General features: G+C 41.4%; 1 protein-coding gene and 1 long non-coding RNA gene across 4 annotated transcripts in view; one reads left to right on the top strand and one right to left on the bottom strand.

The window, feature by feature from the left end:
- The window catches only part of CAMSAP2 (calmodulin regulated spectrin associated protein family member 2), a 183,358-nt gene extending 163,462 nt beyond the window's left edge, over window positions 1-19,896 (top strand). For all 3 annotated transcript variants that reach the window (XM_083506715.1, XM_083506714.1, XM_083506713.1), the window contains 11 exons: window positions 1,307-1,400; window positions 2,745-2,838; window positions 3,808-3,890; window positions 5,892-5,961; window positions 8,434-10,609; window positions 11,800-11,936; window positions 12,758-12,978; window positions 13,869-13,938; window positions 15,224-15,339; window positions 15,744-15,862; window positions 16,575-19,896. In XM_083506715.1, the coding sequence (XP_083362841.1) occupies window positions 1,307-1,400; window positions 2,745-2,838; window positions 3,808-3,890; window positions 5,892-5,961; window positions 8,434-10,609; window positions 11,800-11,936; window positions 12,758-12,978; window positions 13,869-13,938; window positions 15,224-15,339; window positions 15,744-15,862; window positions 16,575-16,880 (3,486 nt within the window). In that variant the 3' untranslated portion in view covers window positions 16,881-19,896. The remainder of the gene's footprint in view (window positions 1-1,306; window positions 1,401-2,744; window positions 2,839-3,807; window positions 3,891-5,891; window positions 5,962-8,433; window positions 10,610-11,799; window positions 11,937-12,757; window positions 12,979-13,868; window positions 13,939-15,223; window positions 15,340-15,743; window positions 15,863-16,574) is intronic.
- LOC310708501 lies at window positions 2,915-10,538 on the bottom strand. Its single transcript, XR_014527060.1, has 2 exons — window positions 10,417-10,538; window positions 2,915-3,284 (listed from the first exon to the last, which is right to left on the bottom strand). It is a non-coding gene; the product is annotated as an uncharacterized lncRNA (long non-coding RNA).
- Window positions 19,897-20,126: the final 230 nt, after the last annotated feature.

The following is a 20,126-nucleotide window of genomic DNA, read 5'->3' as shown; positions in this document are numbered from 1 at the left end:
TGGTTCCCGAACAGCTTAGTTGCCGAACAAATCGGTTCCTGAACGCCGCAAACCCAGAAGGAAGTGTTCCAGTTTGTGAATGTTTTTTGGAAGCCAAACTCCTGCAGCCGATCAGAAGCCGTGCCTTGGTTTTCAAATGGTTTTGGGAGTCAAACGGACTCCCGGAATGGATTAAGTGCGAGAACCAAGATAACTCTGTATTGTAAAAGGTGTAGGATTAAGGAGTTACCCTAATTGCTTCATTTGACAGCTGAAATATAGCGCTTTAGTCTTTCATTTTATTGCCATCTTGTGGCCAGGAGGGGAAATGATACTCAAAGCCATTTATCTGTATTTAATGAATACAAACTGGTATAGTCAGAAGCTATTTAGTTGTCTGACCAGAATCGTAAAGTATTTTACTCAGTCTTTGAAAAAGAACATAAACCATGAACAGTAATTTAAATTGTACCATCTTTGCCATTCTTGAAAAATATCCTGGATTTTAATGTTCTTACTTGGAGGGCAAAAACCATAGCAACATATTAATTTTACAGATAGCACTGGATCTAGTTCCTCTAGAATGGGACCCCCTGCAGTGGTTTCTTCCTTCAGTCCTGTCTGGGGCCTCCCATTTATGACAGAATTTCTTCCTCAAAACTGGTACCATTATCCTTGCTTACTATTCCCTGCTTCTATCACTTATTGTTGTAGTCCAGTCAGTCTGTCAGGCTATGGCCTTGACATCCATATGAGGAACCTGGTACTTGCACATTAAGTTCATGGCATGCAAGAATACGAACAAATTTCATTAAGCCACATTACTGCTATCTTCAAAGATGTGGACAAGTAATTACATTTTGAACATTGGCTTGGGGAATTTTCTACATGTGGTTTTTAGCGGTACTGTGAAGACTCTTGTGGTAGTTGTCATATCAAGCACACAACATTGTTGTTGTTTTAACCATGGATTCGCTTTTTAGTACAGAACAGATGCAACAATTGGTGGGGGGGCTTAATATACTGTAACCATGTGCTCTTCCCTCAATTCTAGAAAGGTGGATTTTTCTTTATACTCTGTGGACCAAATTCAACCACATAAAGCCTCACTAGCGCAATGCAACTTTCTGCCTCCTCCCCGCCATCAGCTCGGGTGTGTGTGTGTGTGTGTAGAATCTCCAGAACAGCGGGTGGTGGGGAGTAGAAAGGCGATCATATTGTCCAGCAAGTTGAAGTTCTTGTGCTGATGGAACAGTTTAAAGGGCAGGATGTTGAATTCATCTCTATGTTTTTTACTTCTAATTAAGCTTCCATCTCTAATTTACAGAGCAATTATTTGGTGTTCATGGCAGAGCTCTTCTGGTGGTTTGAAGTAGTGAAGCCATCATTTGTCCAGCCTCGAGTTGTAGTTCATCCTCAAGGTAACCTTTCTTCTTAGTTGCTTCATGTTATGCTAAATTATGTGCGCTCCATGGATGTCAGGTTAAAATAGAATTAACTCAGAACATAACCCCCTGGCCAGCAACTAGTTTTAAAATTGGGGTCATATTTACAGTTGGTGAGGATGGGAAGTCACATTAGTTGCATCTGCCCAGACACAGGCGAATGTCTTCTCAAACCCCCTTTCCACAGTGCAAATAGCAGCAGGAGCTTGGGCAGGGTTTGAGGAGAGGGACCGTAGTTCAGTGGTAATGCTACACACGTGCTTTCCATGCAGAAGGTCACAGCTTAAATCCCTGGCATTGCCAGCTTAAAAAAAAAAAATTAGGTAGCAGGTGATTTGAAAGGTAACCAGCACTTTGAATTGTGCCCAGGAGCATATTGGCAACCCATGCAAATGTTCTAATATGTTCACACAGCTGCATCGTCATGAACACCCTTGCTGCTGCATTCTAAACCAACTGAAGCTTTGCCTGTGTCTTGGTTTTTACATGAATTTACTCTAGAGTTATGTCACACTGGTTGCTTTAAATTTCTGTGGCTAAGACATTTAGTTATTTAGAGGCCAGAAATATTTTTATTAAGCATCCTGCCCCCCAAAAATAGGGAAATCGAAAAGAATATTGTTCATGTATGGAATAAGGTCGGCCAGAATTTTAGTAGCAAGAAATTGGAAAAACACAACAATACCCAACACGGAAGATTGGCATATCCTAATGGTAGAATATCTGCAGCTAGCAAAAGCAACAGAAAGGGCAAGAGGCCAAACAAAACAAAAAGTCTATAAGGATTGGAGAATCTAAAGAATATTTAGAAAACTATGGTACAAAAGGAAACCTTGGCAGAATTAGACTGATCCCTGTATTGTATAAATATAAATTTGTAGGGAGGTAAAAAGAAAATATATAAGAAATATGTAAATGTGTGGTATAAAGTAATGGATAGATAAAGTACAGTGAGATTAATTGGAAGTCATTCTTTAAAAGTTTTATAATTGCTTTCCGTACCAGGAGTATATATGATGACAGTTATATTAATCTTGTTGAATCTTATAGTGTGGTGGTTTTTCGATTCTTCTGTTATTTGTTTGTTTGATTGATTATATGTTTGTTTACTTGTTTGTCTGTTTTCTCATAAATGTATTTATTTTAAATTAATAAAGATATATTCAAAAAAAAAAGAAAAGAAATTTAGTTATTTATATGGATGTGTATAGTGTTAACTTCCTTGTTCTTCTGATGTTACGGATCCCAGCTTGGCTGTTGTTCTTTTGTTGACTTTTATTTCTACAGCTATAATATATAAAATCTCAATCTTTGTTTTAGCTGATGTTGCAAAAGAAGCATCCTCTGTTCCTGCTGCCAATGCCAATAGAAGAAACTATCCAGAAGTTTCACACGATTCTGACCTGATAGCCAGGTATAATTCCCAACCTCCTTTTGTAGGTATTTTATATGGCTAGTTTTAACTAAAAAACAACAACAGTGCCCAACAATGCTTTTTTGGCTTGGCTCTTTTTATTTATTATTGTTAACCTAATCACAAGCTTTAATACCAACTATAGTGAGGCTATTTTCAAACCACCACCACAACAAGCTCTTTCTTCCAAGTGTCAGGACACAAAGTCCTCATTTGTCGCTGAGGCAGCTTATAAACTTGCTAGTGGAATTAATAGAGCCTTGTAGGGCCCAAATATCTTGTTTGTTAAGGATCTGGTCTTCTATTCAATTGGAAGTCAATTAGCCTTTATAAATGTTTGGTTGGTGGTGTCCATAAGATTTGTCTGTGATACAAGGGGCAATGCACAATCAGCTGTGCCTCCATGGGGGACGGGTTTCAGTTTTTCTTCCAGCAGCCTTTCGCACCTGTGAAAAAGTAATGTGGCATTGTGAGAAACTGAGGGAGAATTTCACTTTACTCCATGGCTTCTCTTTTCCAAGTGAGCTATAAACACATTTGACTGTAACACTACTAGCACCGAATATATTATTTGCAACACGCAACTCATAGATGGAATTAAAATGTCTAAAAATGCCATAGTATCGCAGTTATGTGATGTTTTAAGAAATTCTGTAATGAAGATAATAGTTCCCCTCAGATGCCACAGATAACTCACATGTTGTAGGAAATTTCTATTTCGCTCTTTGTCTGAATTGAGACAGAAGTACAAATTATTGTGCCAATACAAGTATTACTGAATACCTTTTCATATGATAACAGATTCAGTTAAAATTTGACCTTTCAAATCTAGAAATATATTTTAATTGCACTAAATTCGTGCTTTCAGGCCTTGTTTAAAGCATGATATTGTCTCCTGAAATGTTCAGGGCTGCAACATTTTAAATTAGAAGAAGTTAACCGTGGTGTTCTGTTTTTGGTTGTTTGCAGTGTGGAATGCCCAGCTTTCCCACCATCTCATCAGATTCCAGCTGCTAGCCATGCTCACCAGCAGCCTTATACACCTGCTCCAGGTAATAGCAAAAAGCTGAGAGATTCTGCTTTTGCCCTGTTCAGATTTGTTTTATCCAAAGGTTCCCTTCCTTTGTTGGTAGCATGTCTTCTGCCAGAAGAAGGGAACTTTTCCCCCAACCATTATCTTTAAGTGTTAAACTACAGAGTGCTACATATGAGTGCCAAGAATTATTAGACTATTAGAATTACAAGGGGAAGGGTTGCAGCACAGTGGTAGACCAGCTGCTTTGCTTGTACCAAATCCCATGTTGAATTCCCAGGATCTCCAAGTAGGGCTGGGAATCAGGTGTGTGATGTCATGGGCTGACTGGATGCAAAAGAGTGGTGGGAGACACCCGCTGGGGAATCCCCAAGGAAGCCCTCAGGGGAAGAAGGCTCAGAGCCTGGGGGCTGGTGGTAGGATGGCGATGAGTGGTCAGAGGGAGCAGACTGGGAAAAGAGAGGTGTCAGAAGCTGAAGAGGCAACAGGGCTTAGTGAACAGGAAGAGGATGTGACAGACAGCAGTGCAGAACCAGAGGCTGGAGAGGAGTGGAGCCAGGAGACAGGGAGGAGGCAGGCTGCTGAAGAAGCCAGGGAGTCTTCCCCTCCTGCTGTGAGCAGCTCCCCTCCGCACTGGCCTCCCAGAACACACATAGAAATGAAAAGAGCAAAGTTTGGTTGCGCACCAACATAGTCTCTGATTTCTTGGAGGCAAAGCCCTGGAGAGGAGGGGACTTAGGCAGCTGTGGGAAAACAGGGACCTTCATTCCTCACAACTGTCTCATTGGAGCTAGACCTATTGGAAAGAGTTGCTGGGATCTCTAGGCCTGGGCTGTTTTGGTTTCTTTGAATAAAGAGTTCACTGATACTGGTGGTTTTTTTAATTGGTCACCTTCACTTGACTCTGGCTCCTGACACGTACCTGGGCTCCCTTGCACCCTTGGCAGGGAGCTATATTACTGCTCCCCATGCTTTGCAGCTTTGGCAAGGAGATGTATTGGTGCCTCATCCCATCCCTTGTTCCCTTTCCGAAGGAGGCTGTGTGCCACATCCGGCCGCCCAGAACAGCAGAGGAGTGGCCAGGGAAGTGTGCAGGCTGGCAGACAGACATCTAGCTGCTGCAAGCCTGGGTGGAAAGGCATGATTCCCCTGCTGGGAATGTCACCTGTATGAAATCCTGGAGAGCTGCTGTTAGTCAGTGTAGTAGACAGAGTTGACCTTGTTGGACTAATGGTCTGGATCTGGGTCAATATAAGGCAGATTCCTATGTTAGATCTATCCTGGAAAGCTTTATTTATGCAATATGCATTTTCATTTTCTGGCCCACCTCATCCTTGCAGCAGCCCAGAGACGTAGCTTATGATGAAGGCAGTAACTGATGCTATGTTGCCTAGGGAGTTTTATGGCTCAGTGGATATTTGAATCTGGATCTCCCATCATAGTCTGATACTCTATTCCCTTGCTATCCATTATTAACACAAAAAGTGGAGCAAGAGAAGTAGGAACAAGCGAATCACACTTTTCAAGTTAAATTGAATCATTTCGTATATTTTTAAAGTACAAGGCATAGGCAAGCAGTAATATAGACTATTGTGGCAATATTCTGCAGAACTAATTTTTTGTGATTCCCATCTCTGTGTATCTCTTTTTTTCCACAGTAAAGCATATTTTTAAATAGGGGAGGAGTATTAATGGCATAAACACAATTCATGTTATTTATTGTTGACAGAAATACATTGAATGGTTGCATTCCCAACGTAACTGATGTCGGTGAATTTAAGTACTTTGTCTTAGGGTTTTACCTGGATAGTAATGTACAGAGCCATAGATGTGCATTCTTTGATAATTTTCTGCAAAATGTTGAATGAGATGTAAATTAATTTATTTGGTCTGTCTGCTTTAAATCGAATCAAGAGCAGAAGCCACCTATTTGATTTGTTAACTGGAAGTTTTTTAATCCTCTTTTTAAAAGTTTCAAAAGAATTCACCCTTATATGTTTTTTGTTTTGATTTTGGATAGGCGGCATTAGACGATCTACATCTATGTCTTATATGGATGGATACGTAGGGACATGGCCCAAAGAAAAGAGGTAAGTCATTGGTTAGTTGGTGCCATACTGCCATAATGTTTCATTTCCTATTGTTGTGTGATGCAAGGGGATTAATCCTTCAATTGAATAGCCTTGCTCTGAAAAACCGTTCATGGATTACACATGGGGAAGTACACTGAAAAGCCACAGGACTCATATACACATACAAAGCAAGATCTAATATAGCATGAACAAGTGTGCCTTCTGCATTTATCTTGCCTCCTCACCCTGCAGAGGTTTGGGGGACCCTCCAGAACCAGTGTTGGGGTCCTGCTATGCAAGTGGATTTCCACTGCACAGGCAGGCAAGCATTGTTGGATGTCGCCCAGAATCATTAAAGTGAAAAGCTCTATAGATGCAAATCTGTAGACATAGGCCCCACTTCTAAGATCCATAACCTCTCATTTGTGGAAGATGGTACAGAGTAAGCAGATCCTGTGCATGTACGTGCTACATGTGAAAGCAATACGCTTGGCATCAGGAGTTGCTGGAAGGAGGCATACAAGTCTAGATCAAGGGAAGTAATAGTGCCACTGTATTCTGCTCTGGTCAGACCTCACCTGGAGTACTGTGTCCAGTTCTGGGCACCACAGTTCAAGAAGGACACTGACAAACTGGAACGTGTCCAGAGGAGGGCAACCAAAACGGTCAAAGGCCTGGAAACGATGCCTTATGAGGAACGGCTAAGGGAGCTGGGCATGTTTAGCCTGGATAAGAGGTTGAGGGGTGATATGATAGCCATGTTCAAATATATAAAAGGATGTCATATAGAGGAGGGAGAAAGGTTGTTTTCTGCTGCTCCAGAGAAGCGGACACGGAGCAATGGATCCAAACTACAAGAAAGAAGATTCCACTTAAACATTAGGAAGAACTTCCTGACAGTAAGAGCTGTTCGACAGTGGAATTTGCTGCCAAGGTGTGTAGTGGAGTCTCCTTCTTTGGAGGTCTTTAAGCAGAGGCTTGACAACCATATGTCAGGAGTGCTCTGATGGTGTTTCCTGCTTGGCAGGGGGTTGGACTCGATGGCCCTTGTGGTCTCTTCCAACTCTATGATTCTATGATTCTAAGTCTCCATCCAACTATCTTAGGGCCTCCACTCTGCATTTGTGTAGGGTTCACTCCTTAGCCCTTTCATCTCCGAAATAATATCCCACAAGGCAGCAGAGGTTTAGGATCAGAGTTTTCCTTCTCCTAGATGTGCTACCTTCCCAGGTTGACGAGCCCCATCTGCCCCTCACTTCTTTCTATAGCATGTTCAGAAACCGCCTTCTTGATCCTTGGACCCACTACTGGTCTTGTCCGCTGAATCTGCCAGAACCTGTCTTTGAATGCAGGGAAAGTCCCTAACTCACTGAAGGTTTGAGACCCATTGGCTACCCTTCACCTGGTTTATCCGACCAGTCAAAGCTGTTCCCAGGGTGTGGCTGCTGTCCCATGCAGACAGCTTCTAGGAGCCACTGGCGAGAGTTGAGTGCAGGGTGGGGACCAAAGATGGACAAACTACCCTAGAAGGAACACGACATGTCCCCCAGCATACATTTTAGAAAGTGAAAATAGATGGAAGTTCTGCACCACTTAGGAGCCTCCTCTTGTAGCTCAAATTGTGTGGTGGGTCTTTCTTCCTGGCTTGCTTGTTTGCTTCTGTCAATTGCCAAGAGAGAATGGACATCCCTACTCCTTTTTGAGAAGGGTTTTCACTTTTATATTTACAAAAATGATATAATGGTCACAAGGACATTTTGCAAGATATTCAGAACAAGAAATACATGTATGTAACAGAAGATTAAATAACTGTATAGTAGATTTTTGTTGGGCCTGAGCCAAATGGATTTGAAGTCATTTTCTGCAGGAAAAAGCACCCTTCCGCTTGGCAGTCTTTCAACAAATTGTAACAAAAAGAGGGTAACAGTGTTTGCCCATTCAGAGTGAGGGCAATTGGTGATCTCATTGGCTGGGATCACCTATATGACCAGTCCAAGAAGAACAGCCCTCACTCTGTCTGTTTTGTTTGCCCTCAGTGACATCAGGTAGTCATATCTTGATTGGCTATGTAGTGCTGTAACGATATAATATCATATTCACTGCTTGATCCCTGGCTGGCTGGGATCACATAGTTCAAGCAGAAAGAAGCCCTAGCAAAGGGGCAACAGATGTGAGAAACAAGGGCTGCACAGAAGATCAAAAAGAGGCAAGGTAGGGATTTGTTTATTTACTATATATATGGAGGGCCCCAAACCTTGAAATGAGCAAACATTTGGTGCAGACCTTATCTTTATGCTCAATGGATGTAGGACTAGATAATGCTAATAATGCTATCACCTTGTATTGCATTTTACTGCTAGAGTTTGAAGCCAGCATTAATGCTATAAAATAAAATATATTGTTTTTTCAATATAAAAATGCTGAAATGTTTCCAATATTTTAAATGGAGGGTTGCTTTAATGGCATTCTCATTTTTAATTCCCTTTCTAGATCGTCAGCACATGGTGTTTCATTTGACATTTCTTTTGATAAAGAGGACAGCATCCGTGAGACTCCAAACAGAGGAATGACTAGATCTCTCAGCAATGAAGGCATTGCGCAAAATACCAGCCGTATGCCCAGACTTGTTAGAAAGAACCTGTCCTTCAAGCCTGTGAATGGCGAAGAGGAAAGTGAAGATATTGAAGAAGAAAGGGATACGGAATTTTGCAGTGATCTAGAGGCCGACAGCAATCAAAGGAATGCGAACCAGATTAGCCCATACAGCCTGCCCAATGGAGCGCTACAAAACAGGTTGGTTACCGATGAATTTGGCAATCGGATTGAGACACCAAGCATTGAGCAGGCTTTGCAGATTATCCACGATAGTGAGAAATCTCCCAGTGTTACTCAGCCAGAGCAAATTACAAATGGGTTTTTCCTTCACAACAAGGAGATGAGCATCCTGAATTCAAATATTAAACCCAACCAGAGTAATCCCGATATTACTGCAGATACAAAAGGTGCTCTCAGTCCCATGACTGACAATACAGAAGTTGATACTGGAATACATGTCCCTTCAGACATTCCAGAGACTATGGATGAGGATTCAACCTTGAGGGACTATACTGTAAGCCTGGATTCTGATATGGAAGAACCATCTCGATTCCTTCAAGAATTTGATAGCAGAGGCATCAACCATAAGGAACAATTGAGCCCTTGTCCAAGCTCAGTAAGTGCCAAATCACAAGCAGGAAGTAGTGCTTCCTCAAGTTCAGGTGTTAAAATGACCAGCTTTGCAGAGCAGAAATTTAAGAAGCTGAATCATACAGACAGCAGAAGTAGTGGCAGCAGTTCTCAGAAAACTACACCAGAAGGTTCTGAGCTGAACATTCCTCACATGGTTTCTTGGGCTCAAATACCTGAGGAATCTCCTCTCCCTCAGGCAAGAGATACCACACAGTTACTGGCCTCTGAAATGGTGCAACTGAAAATGAAGCTGGAAGAGAAGAGGCGAGCGATTGAAGCCCAGAAGAAGAAGGTTGAGGCTGCTTTCACGAAGCAGAGACAAAAAATGGGAAGGACGGCGTTCCTTAACATTGTGAAAAAGAAAGGTGACGGGATTTCACCACTTAGAGAAGAGGCGGCTGGAGCAGAGGATGAGAAAGTGTTCACTGACAGCAGTAGGCCGAAAGAAAAAGATGCCCAGAAGCCATGTGAGCAACTAAACAAGGCCACAGAGGCAATTAAAGCAAGCACTGAAAATCCTCACGTGAAATGGCTGAAGTCCCCCAACACACCGGTTGATATAGAAAAGCAATGCAATTTGGTGAGCCCCTCGGAAGAAAACTTAAATGACAGTGACCTTCTGGAATATACAAAATCTATTGAGAAGCTCAATTCTTCTCTTCATTTCCTGCAGCAAGAAATGCAACGCCTCTCACTTCAGCAAGAGATGCTAATGCAGATGAGGGAGCAACAGGCTTGGGTTATTTCACCACCTCAGCCTTCTCCTCAGAAGCAGGTTCAGGAGCTGAAGCCTTCATTAAGGTTTGCGGGCTCACCCTTCCCTATTGCCCCATTTTCCGTGGAATCTCCTCGATCTTCCCACCAGTCCCCACAGTCATCCTCTAGGAAGAATTCCACTCTCCCCAGTAAAATGCAAAGGACTCCTAGGCCAAATGAACTGAAATTAGCACCTTTGAATCGCACTTTGACTGCACCGCGATCTGTGGACAGCCTTCCTCGTTTGAGAAGATTTTCTCCAAGTCAGGCATCAATTCAAACTAGATCCTTTGTTTGTTTTGGAGATGACGGTGAACGTAACCGCTTGAAGGTCAAAAATACAACGGGAGAGGCTGACAAAGAAACAGCAGGTGAGAAAGAAGCAGAACAGGCAGAAAATGAGAAGCCAGAGGAAAAACCGGCCAGGCCTCTGGAATCTACAGTGTCTGAAGTACTTTCGCAGCCCATTACAGAAACTGTCTGCCTTACCCCAAATGAAGAGGTGCTGAACCCACCAGGATTTGCAGAACCTGCATCCAAAACTGTTAACCTCATAGAAGTTTCCCTCACAGACTTGAAGCCACCGGAAAAGTCAGAAGAGTCTGTTGAGAAATCAGAGGGTGAGAGTGACAAGGAACAATTGGAAGATGACCAAAAAGTGTGCTGTGGATTCTTTTTCAAGGTAAGTGAACGAGAACATCACAAGCATGCATTTAGGATCTTTTTGCCTCTGGTGGGGGTGGGCAGGTGGTCAGGGCCTGTGTAACAGAGGGTATGGCAAGAGTCTATGGTGAGTGGGACCTGGGTGGCTTGTGTTTGGTTAACTCTTCCCATGGATCATCCACCCCTCACAGTCATGCTCCAAACAGCTTGCTAAACACCTGCCTGAGAAGCTGTTTTGAAGCACAGTTGCAACAGGCAGGAGCTGGGGAATGACTCGCCTTTGTTGCCTTTCTCACCATCGTGTATTGTTCAAAATAAAACACTAGGGCAGATAATAAATGATTTAAGCTCCTCTGCAAGTGGAGTTGTATTCACTTCTCCCTGCAAATGTATTGTAAATAAACCACATCATAGGTTACAGAATTGCGGTTGAGTGTAATACAGACGTGCTCTGTCCATAGTGGAGTGTGATCCTTTATAGAGGAGTGGTTAATCTAGCATAGCTACCAGTGGGGTATAATAATACAACTGAACAATCTAATTTTAATAAGTACTAGACCTTGCATGCTTGGGACACGGGTGGTGCTGTGGGTTAAACCGATCAGAAGGTCGGTGGTTCGAATCTCTGCGACGTGGTGAGCTCCCGTTGCTCGGTCCCTGCTCCTACCAACCTAGCAGTTTGAAAGCACGTCAAAGTGCAAGTAGATAAATAGGGGAGGTACCTTCTGGCCGGAAGGTAAACGGCATTTCCATGCGCTGCTCTGGTTCGCCAGAAGCGGCTTGGTCCTGCTAGCCACATGACCCAGAAGCTGTACGCTGGCTTCCTCGGCCAATAAAGCGAGATGAGCGCCGCAACCCCCGAGTCGGCCACGACTGGACCTAATGGTCAGGGGTCCCTTTACCTTTACCTTAGACCTTGCATAATTCGGTATAGTTGTCTCAGTAACTTTAGACCAGGGATGACGAACCTGTGCCGGTCCCCGTGTTTCTGGCCCCATCAATCCCAATCAGCATGACCGATGATCAGAGTGATGGGAGCTGTAGTTCAGCAACATCTGGAAGCCCCAGGTGCCACACCCCTGCTTCAGACCAATCTTTAAATTTCTCTCTTGATCTCAATCCATTTTAGTTCAGTGGCTGTACTGTGGATAAAGTCTTCTACCAATGTTGAGATAATGATTGACATTCCTTCCTAAATGTTGCTTCAAGGATGATCAAAAGGCTGAAAACGAAATGGCAGTGAAGCGGGCGGCATTGCTGGAGAAGCGATTGAGAAGGGAAAGAGAAACCTTACTTCGGAAGCAGCAACTGGAAGCAGAGTTGGAATATAAGAAAGAAGAAACAAAGTAAGATTAACTGAGAGAGTTAAATTTAGAAATCAGACGCCTAATTGCTATACCCTACGAGGGATCCTTGTTGTCAGACTGTTTCCTAAGACCACTTAAAACTTTCTACTAACTGATTAAGATAGGTGTCACCAACCTTTTTAGGCCAGTGGGACACATTTGAAAATTTTAGAAAGCCAGTCACAAAATGGGTGCCCAGAGGTGTGGCATAACACAAAATGGCTGCCACATCTAAAAAAGCTGAAAGAGGCACGGCCACACATTGGTGTGGCTGTGCCTCACCCCTTCAGTGAGCAAAAAGGCACCTACATCAGCCATTGCAACAATCACTCACAAAGAGAAGCTATTTGCAGCTTTCCTGTGTTCAGAATGAATGAAACGCTGTGTGTCCAATCTTGACCTTCAGTTAAATGTGAAAATGTGAACATTCTAAAATAAATTTCTTCCATAACTAAGGAATATTAAACTTTCAAAATAATTATTCTTTGAATATTACCAAGAAACCTAAAAAGCCACTTGATATTTACGGGTACACAATACTAAAGTGTTAGGTGGTACTGAAGTACTAAGGGGCATTTCACTTAATATTTACCCTAATCTGGTTCAACTGGATCTTTAGGACTATGCCAGTACTTGTGTGAATTGCTCCATAAAGCTTAGTATGAACATACAGTTAAAATATGTACACTAAAATTTGGAAACCAGGATATGTTCTGGGAATGTAACAGAGATACTTAGCATTTGGGTAACTTATAATCAGAAAAATTGGTTTTAGTTTGTGAGAAGGATGGTTTTGCTAATGGCGATGCTGAATTTCTAAGGAGGAAGTCTGAGGAAGAACGTCAGAAGAAGGAAGATGAAAGAGCACGTCGAGAGTTTATTAAGCAAGAATATATAAGGCGGAAGCAGCTGAAACTGATGGAAGATATGGACATTGTCATAAAGCCTCGCCTCCACATGTCCAAACAAAAGAAGCCACGTCCAAAATCCATTCACAGAGATCATATTGAGTCACCTAAAACTCCAATTAAAGGTCCTCCAGGTAATAAAATATAAAGAGGAGTCTTGATGCTGCAATTCCAGCTTTGACATGCAGTACAGTGGTACCTCAGTTTTCGAACGCCTTTGTAGTTGAATGTTTTGGAACTCAAACATCGAAAACCTGGAACTAAGTGCCTTGGTTTTTGAACGTGCCTCAGAAGTTGAACAGGAAATGCAGCTTCTGTTTTGAGTTTTCGGTTTTGAGGCTTTTGGTTTTTGAGCATTTCGGAATTCAAATGGACTTCCAGAACGAATTATGTTCGAAAAATGAGGTACCACTGTACTCAGAAACTGAAAAGTGATGCACAGCTACTTTCTCTTCAAGGCCCTGTAATCCTGGGGTGACACTAAACCTTCTGTTGTATCTGTCCTCCCCTCTTGCTTTTTGTTTTAAGTCGCTTGCCCGAAGATTGGGGGGCAGAGGGGTTGTTAAACGCTACCAGGCTACTGGTTTTCATTATGCCTAGTTATCACATTATAAAAGTTGCAAAGAATTATTGTTTCATCACTCCTTACATAGTTAAATTTTGAGTCAGCATGACCTGGACTGATACGACAACATTGCCTCTACTTTTAAAGTAGGTTTTCATACTTTTGATACAGAGCTCCATGGTGATGTTTAGGTTTAGAACAACCTCTAACCATGCTATCGTTTACCTTTACTATATAAAGACTTATGAGGATAAAATACGCATTATATGTTTACAGATGTAGAGTTCATAGGGCCAGTAAAGAGAGAGAATATTTCTTAGAAAACTTAGCAGATTTTCTTTCCTGGTGGTGCATCTAATTCACAGACTCTGTTTTCTGTATCTGCATTCTTTTAAAGTTCCTTGCATTTACCTAGGCTCACACCTTCACTGTGTTGCTGTTCCCCCCATCTCCCCTCAGCATCTAGCCTTTCGTTGGCATCATTGAACACCGGAGACGACAGTGTGCAATCGGGCAAGAGAACGCCAAGGTAAATATTCAGTTCCAATTTACATTTGAGGGAAATGATCATATTTATGTGACTTGGCACAACAGTGTGCATTCAGTGAGGCAGTGGTTAATGCATAATTAAGAATAGTTCATGGCTCTTCAGATTAGACCAACTTTGAGTATGTTCCTATAGCCATTTCCATACACGGTCGTCACAAAACAGATCTACACATATTTAATTTCCAGGCTGAGGGAATTGTTTAATTGCTTCTGTTGATGTGTACATTTTTTTACTGGACTGCTAGGTATGAGCCAACACCTGTAGTAACACACACGGAATGGCATACACAGGACACATAAACACACACAGGATTTGTTGTTGTTTAGTCGTTTAGTCGTGTCCGACTCTTCGTGACCCCATGGACCAGAGCACACCAGGCACTCCTGTCTTTCACTGCCTCCCGCAGTTTGGTCAGACTCATGTTCGTAGCTTCGAGAACACTGTCCAACCATCTCGTCCTCTGTCGTCCCCTTCTCCTTGTGCCCTCCATCTTTCCCAACATCAGGGTCTTTTCCAGGGAGTCTTCTCTTCTCATGAGGTGGCCAAAGTATTGGAGCCTCAGCTTCAGGATCCGTCCTTCCAATGAGCACTCAGGGCTGATTTCCTTAAGAATGGATAGGTTTGATCTTCTTGCAGTCCATGGGACTCTCAAGAGTCTCTTCCAGCACCATAATTCAAAAGCATCAATTCTTCAGCAATCAGCCTTCTTTATGGTCCAGCTCTCACTTCCATTCATCACTACTGGGAAAACCATAGCTTTAACTATACGGACCTTTGTTGGCAAGGTGATGTCTCTGCTTTTTAAGATGCTGTCTCCCAATAAGCAGGCATCTTTTAATTTCGTGACACACAGGATGGCACTTCTAAAAATGTAATCATTCAGCTCTCCTTAATTTTAAGAAGCCACTGAAATATCTACGAGTGAATTAAATTCTCTAAGTTGTGTAGACTAATATGAAGTAGAGGAGGTGCTTTCATATTCATTGGTAGCTTTATAAGGGCAAAGGGGCTGGAAACACACCAATTTTTCTGAATTTAGCCAGCTTTGCCTGATGGACAGTTGACATCCTTCCCACTCATTCCTGAAGCTACTTGGACATTTGGAAGAACTTACGTGCTGTTAAATCATTTGATTCCATATTTGTGTTTAACATTGCTTTATCTTCAGGTCTTTCATCGTGAAATGCGACCATTTTTTCATTGTGAAATCATGTTTGGTAATAGATTGGCCAAATCTTCTTTCCTGTTTAAATGCAACTTTTAGGTCTGAATCTGTGGAAGGATTCGTATCTCCAAGTCGTTGTGGAAGTCGTAATGGAGAAAAGGATTGGGAAAACGCATCAACGACATCTTCTGTGGCTTCTGCTACAGAATATACAGGTTGGTATATTAAGAGTTGTTGCTGAATTATTTGCTACAAACAAGAACATGTAGATGCTTTGGGGTGGTGGTGGTGGTGGGGAAAGCTGGTAAGTAACAGAGAAAAAGTAATACAGAGTAATAACAGCAAGCCAGTGTACCAGATTACAATCTTGCTTCACTTAGTATCAGGTGGTAGTTAAATACCCCAGCCATAATAAAGATTGAGAAGCTGGAGTATTAAAAAGAGTTTGGTTTGAAGGAAATTCCTTAGAAATTCCTTGCCCTGGCCACCTGTCAAATTTGGCCCATGGAGTGCAGCTATAAAGGTCTGGCCCCCAGAGCCAGAAAGGTTCCTCGCCTCTGCCTACTCTAAACCATGTTCATTTATTCATATATATGTTTTTAAAAATCTCTCTCTCTAGGACCAAAGCTGTACAAAGAACCCAGTGCAAAATCCAACAAACATATAATCCAGAATGCCTTGGCTCATTGCTGCTTGGCTGGAAAAGTAAACGAAGGTCAGAAGAATAAAATATTAGAGGTAAGGCAAACCTGTAAAGGGGAAGGGGGGAGAAGAAACTGAAAATCTGAAGTTCAGGTTGTGGGTAGGTAGGAAGTGTTGGGGGGACAGTTTTCTTTACACTGCAAGTTCAGAGGGGAGTCTTTCTGTTTACCAAGACCCCGTAAACATTAATGGTATTTCTGGTGCAGCCATAGCACTGAAACTCCTAACCTCCTTTTCATCCTCTGTTCTGGGTCCTCTGCTAAACTAAGCTGTCTCCTTAATACAATATTCTTGCCAGAATAGGAATACATACACCGTGAAATTCTCTAGTAACACTTCTCATGAGCTTGTTCTGATGATAAAGATTGTTAAATAGTTATAACATTAGTTGAAATAAGAATATAACTGTCTGGTGCACCGGGAATTTAGTTTTTAAAATTACGCTTGGCACCCTATATCGCTTGTTCACACATGCATGTATAACACTTGATTTGTCTATAATTTACTGTTGAATAGTTAATGGCAACTGAATGTGCAACTTCAGGTCCATGATATGAAAGTTGTATCTGTGTTGTTGGATTTGTGATGCCTTCATACATGTGTAAATAAGCCAAGCTCACAATGCTATTACATTTTCAATAACATGAAATAGTTTCTGTCATAAGTGTAGGAGCATTGAAAATACCCATAAACTGGATGTTAACTTGTACACAATTTGAACCCTCTTTCCTCCCCCCCCCCCTTTCAGGAAATGGAAAAATCAGATGCCAACAACTTCCTTATCCTTTTCCGCGACTCAGGCTGCCAGTTCCGATCTTTGTACACATACTGCCCTGAGACAGAAGAAATCAGTAAGTTGACTGGAATAGGCCCCAAGTCCATCAGTAAGAAGATGATTGAGGGGCTCTATAAGTACAACTCTGACAGGAAGCAGTTCAGCCACATACCTGCTAAAACGCTCTCTGCCAGTGTCGACGCTATTACCATCCACAGCCATTTGTGGCAGAGCAAGAGACCAGTAACACCCAAAAAACTCTTACCTACAAAGGCATAGTAACTCGGAGGGGGGTAGGGTACTTTGCCACGTTTGTGGCAAACTTGCACTTCGTATTTGCTGCCTATTAGAAAATAGGTTCTTATTTGCCAACAAGATTTCTTTGAACTCGGATCTGAAGAGAAAAGCTCTGTCATCATGCACAACTGGAATGTAAACACAGTATTGAAGACTTGCAGAAAACTGACACTTAAGTGATTATGCATTCGTGTGCTCATGAAAGACTGATTCAGAGTGGAGATGGGTATGTGCTCACAGTTTATAGGGTTCATTTCCTCTCGTTTTTAAAACACTGAATTATTGAATGTTTGCAAATCTGTAGTGACTGAAATTAAAGTATATATTAAATTCATTGCCTTATACTTTGGTGTGTTATGCTTGTTTTGGAATTTGCTTCTGCTCTTTATATCTTCACTGGAGAAATGTTCTGTCTTGATTTGCCACACCGTTAAATTTTAAGTGGCCTGCCGGTAACAGAGGGCACAAACCTTTTTGCAATGAAATGAAGGTATCCGTTCTTTTTTTTTGACTTTCATTCATTTCAAAGGGTTTTGCACCAGAAAATTTCCTTGGAGAGGATGTCCAGGATTAAATGTTGCTAGCATGTCTTAAGCTCTGGCAAGGAAATGTGATGGCTGTCATTGCTTGTTCCACAAGGAAACTTATTTTATAAAGGTATTGTCATTATATTTAGAAATCCACCACTGCCCTGATCCAGGGAAGCATGACGGGAGATCTTTGCATGCACTATTGTGTTTTGCATTTTTCTTCTGAACAGGAGTCCACTTAACAGTTCAGTCCAAACTGCTGTTTAACATTCTGAGATTTAGCAAAGGGGACGATACGTGTCTGTGGCATGACAGGTGACCCAAATAAAATAGCACCACTAAACAAATGCAGACATCTACCATTGCTTCCTGAGATTACGGCCTGGATGGCTATTTCAAAATCCTAAGCAAAACAGTATTAATTGTCTTAAAAGTAGACACTTTGTATGAGTCCTTCTGAGAAACTTGAAGAAAATTATATTGAGTAAGCCTGCTCTATGAAAGTTATTCTGATGTGTCACCAGGTTGCCATCCAGTATATGGACCAAAGTAATTTTTCTTCCAAGACATCAATTTAATTTTGTTTAATATAAATTATGGTATTGATGATGATACATGACAATCTTGAGTGTATTAAAACCAAGAATGGCTGAGAGCCACACACATACAGCAATGTTAACATTTACAAAATAATCACTGGGGCACCTTTTTTCAGTATTAACAAAGGGCTGCACATCTGATTCCTTTAGAGAAGTTATTTCTGTTTGGAGGTTTGCTTGTTGCTTTCTTTTTCTTTCTTATTGTCAGGATTCCTATACAGATATAGCAAGGCACTGTTTCAGCAGGTGGAAAAGCTCAAACTTGAAACCTACCCTTATTTTTGTGATTGCTTTTTTGACATTTGTACACCAGAGGACTTAGTTGGGGGGTGGGAGGGGATCTAGGTGGAACCTCATTCTCAGGAAAAGACTTGAATTATTGCTAAACCTGTTCCGTTTCAGTGTTGTGACAAGTGTTGGAACTTCAAGACAGTTTTGAACTAGCTGTCTAAAGTGTTTGTTACTTTTTATTATGCATCCTACAAAGGAAAACTTAAAATTCTGTACACTTCTCCCACTGAACTGCTTGACTTGGAGAGGTAGTACTTCACTACAGTCTGCTTCTGTTCTTTATATAGATGATGTATAGGAATGATAAGTCCTTAAATAATTTAGAGAACAGCCCTTTTTAAAATTATGAAAAGGCCTTAGGCATCAATGTGTCTGGGTTCTTTATCAGCATTTTCTCAGAAATGCAATCAATATTTACTTTAACTTATGTTCTTATATTTATGTATATTTGTTTAAACTGTAAAAAAACCCAACACAAAACCCACCTGTTTAATAGGTATGTGGCTCTGATCTATTTGTGGTTAGCTGATTCCTACTGTTTGCATGTATATGAACCAGGATATCTAACCCATCTTCTATTTCAAGTGTAAACATACTGTGTATATATTATATATATATTAAAAATAGGAGATAGAAGGTCTATGCATTCTACCAACGAGGCTTATCCTCCAACTAATGGCATAGGGAAAATATATTGCATACCCATGTAAGCATACATCTAAGTTAAAACTTGCCCAAGTTGGGGGGGAGCTGATAGGACATAAATGGGATAGATGATGGAGGAGATCAAATGGAAGGATTTTTAACTAAACTATTCCTGCTAAAAGAAAAATATAATTTAATGATACATACCACTGACTGATTCATGCACACCTATCTAAACAGGATAATTTCTTTTAAAATGTGGCAACATAGTGTCATTTTAAATTATTGAATGTATTATGAATTTTGTCTACCGTTCAGAAAAAAAGATGTCTGTGCAATGTTGAAAGGTAGGATGTGAATAATACAATTAAAAAATTGAGACTTTGGCGATTAAAACGTTACTACTTACTTGGAGAGCTAAGGACAGGATTTTTTCTTTTTAAGCTTGCAAATTTTCTAATGACAGTATGTCTTCATTTGGGATCTTGTTTAAGAAAATAAAAGCCTTTCATGGAGAAGTCCGGTGTACATCAGTGACATTATCAGTTACACACCGGTGCTTTCCTCGAGGGAGCGGGGTGTTTTTATTGTTTATATGCCAGAATTTGCCAACCATCCTAATTTCCAGGCCAGGTGTTCAAGCTCTGACAGTCATAGTAGCTACTGAAACCATTTTTGGATGACTGTTGGTGGTTTTTTTTAAGGAAAAATTCTTTGGCTGTTTAAAGCCAAATTCTGTTTATTTCTAATTTAAATGGGCACCGTCCGTTGAGAAATGTACAGTGTATCGTGTGCTTACTTGTCCACTTTTGTGGAGCATTGCTACCATATTTTTTCAGAAGCTGTGCTGTAAGATATTGTCATAGTGCTACCTACCTAGTACAGTGTAGTCCTTCCCTTCCATTTAAATAAAAAGCATGGCACCAAAAACAATGTTGCGGATTCATTTTTTGGTACGCGTTTTCAGTTTATCCTCTGAAGCCATTAAATGTATACGTTTATGGTTGGCAAAAGGTTTTGCCGGCTTGCAGTTTGTGAAGGCATCTCTGATCTGAGCAATCAAATGGACACTTCTGGGAGTGGGCTGGGCCTGTTGGTTTGTGCTGGCACTGGCTTCTCTGTGTCATGGATGATGGAGGTGCCAGCTCAGTATCCAGCATACT

This window comes from Podarcis liolepis (genome assembly GCF_965112155.1).
Source record: "Podarcis liolepis genome assembly, chromosome: 6".
NCBI classification, from domain to species: Eukaryota; Metazoa; Chordata; class Lepidosauria; order Squamata; family Lacertidae; genus Podarcis; species Podarcis liolepis.
This window is presented reverse-complemented; position numbering and strand designations above follow the sequence as displayed.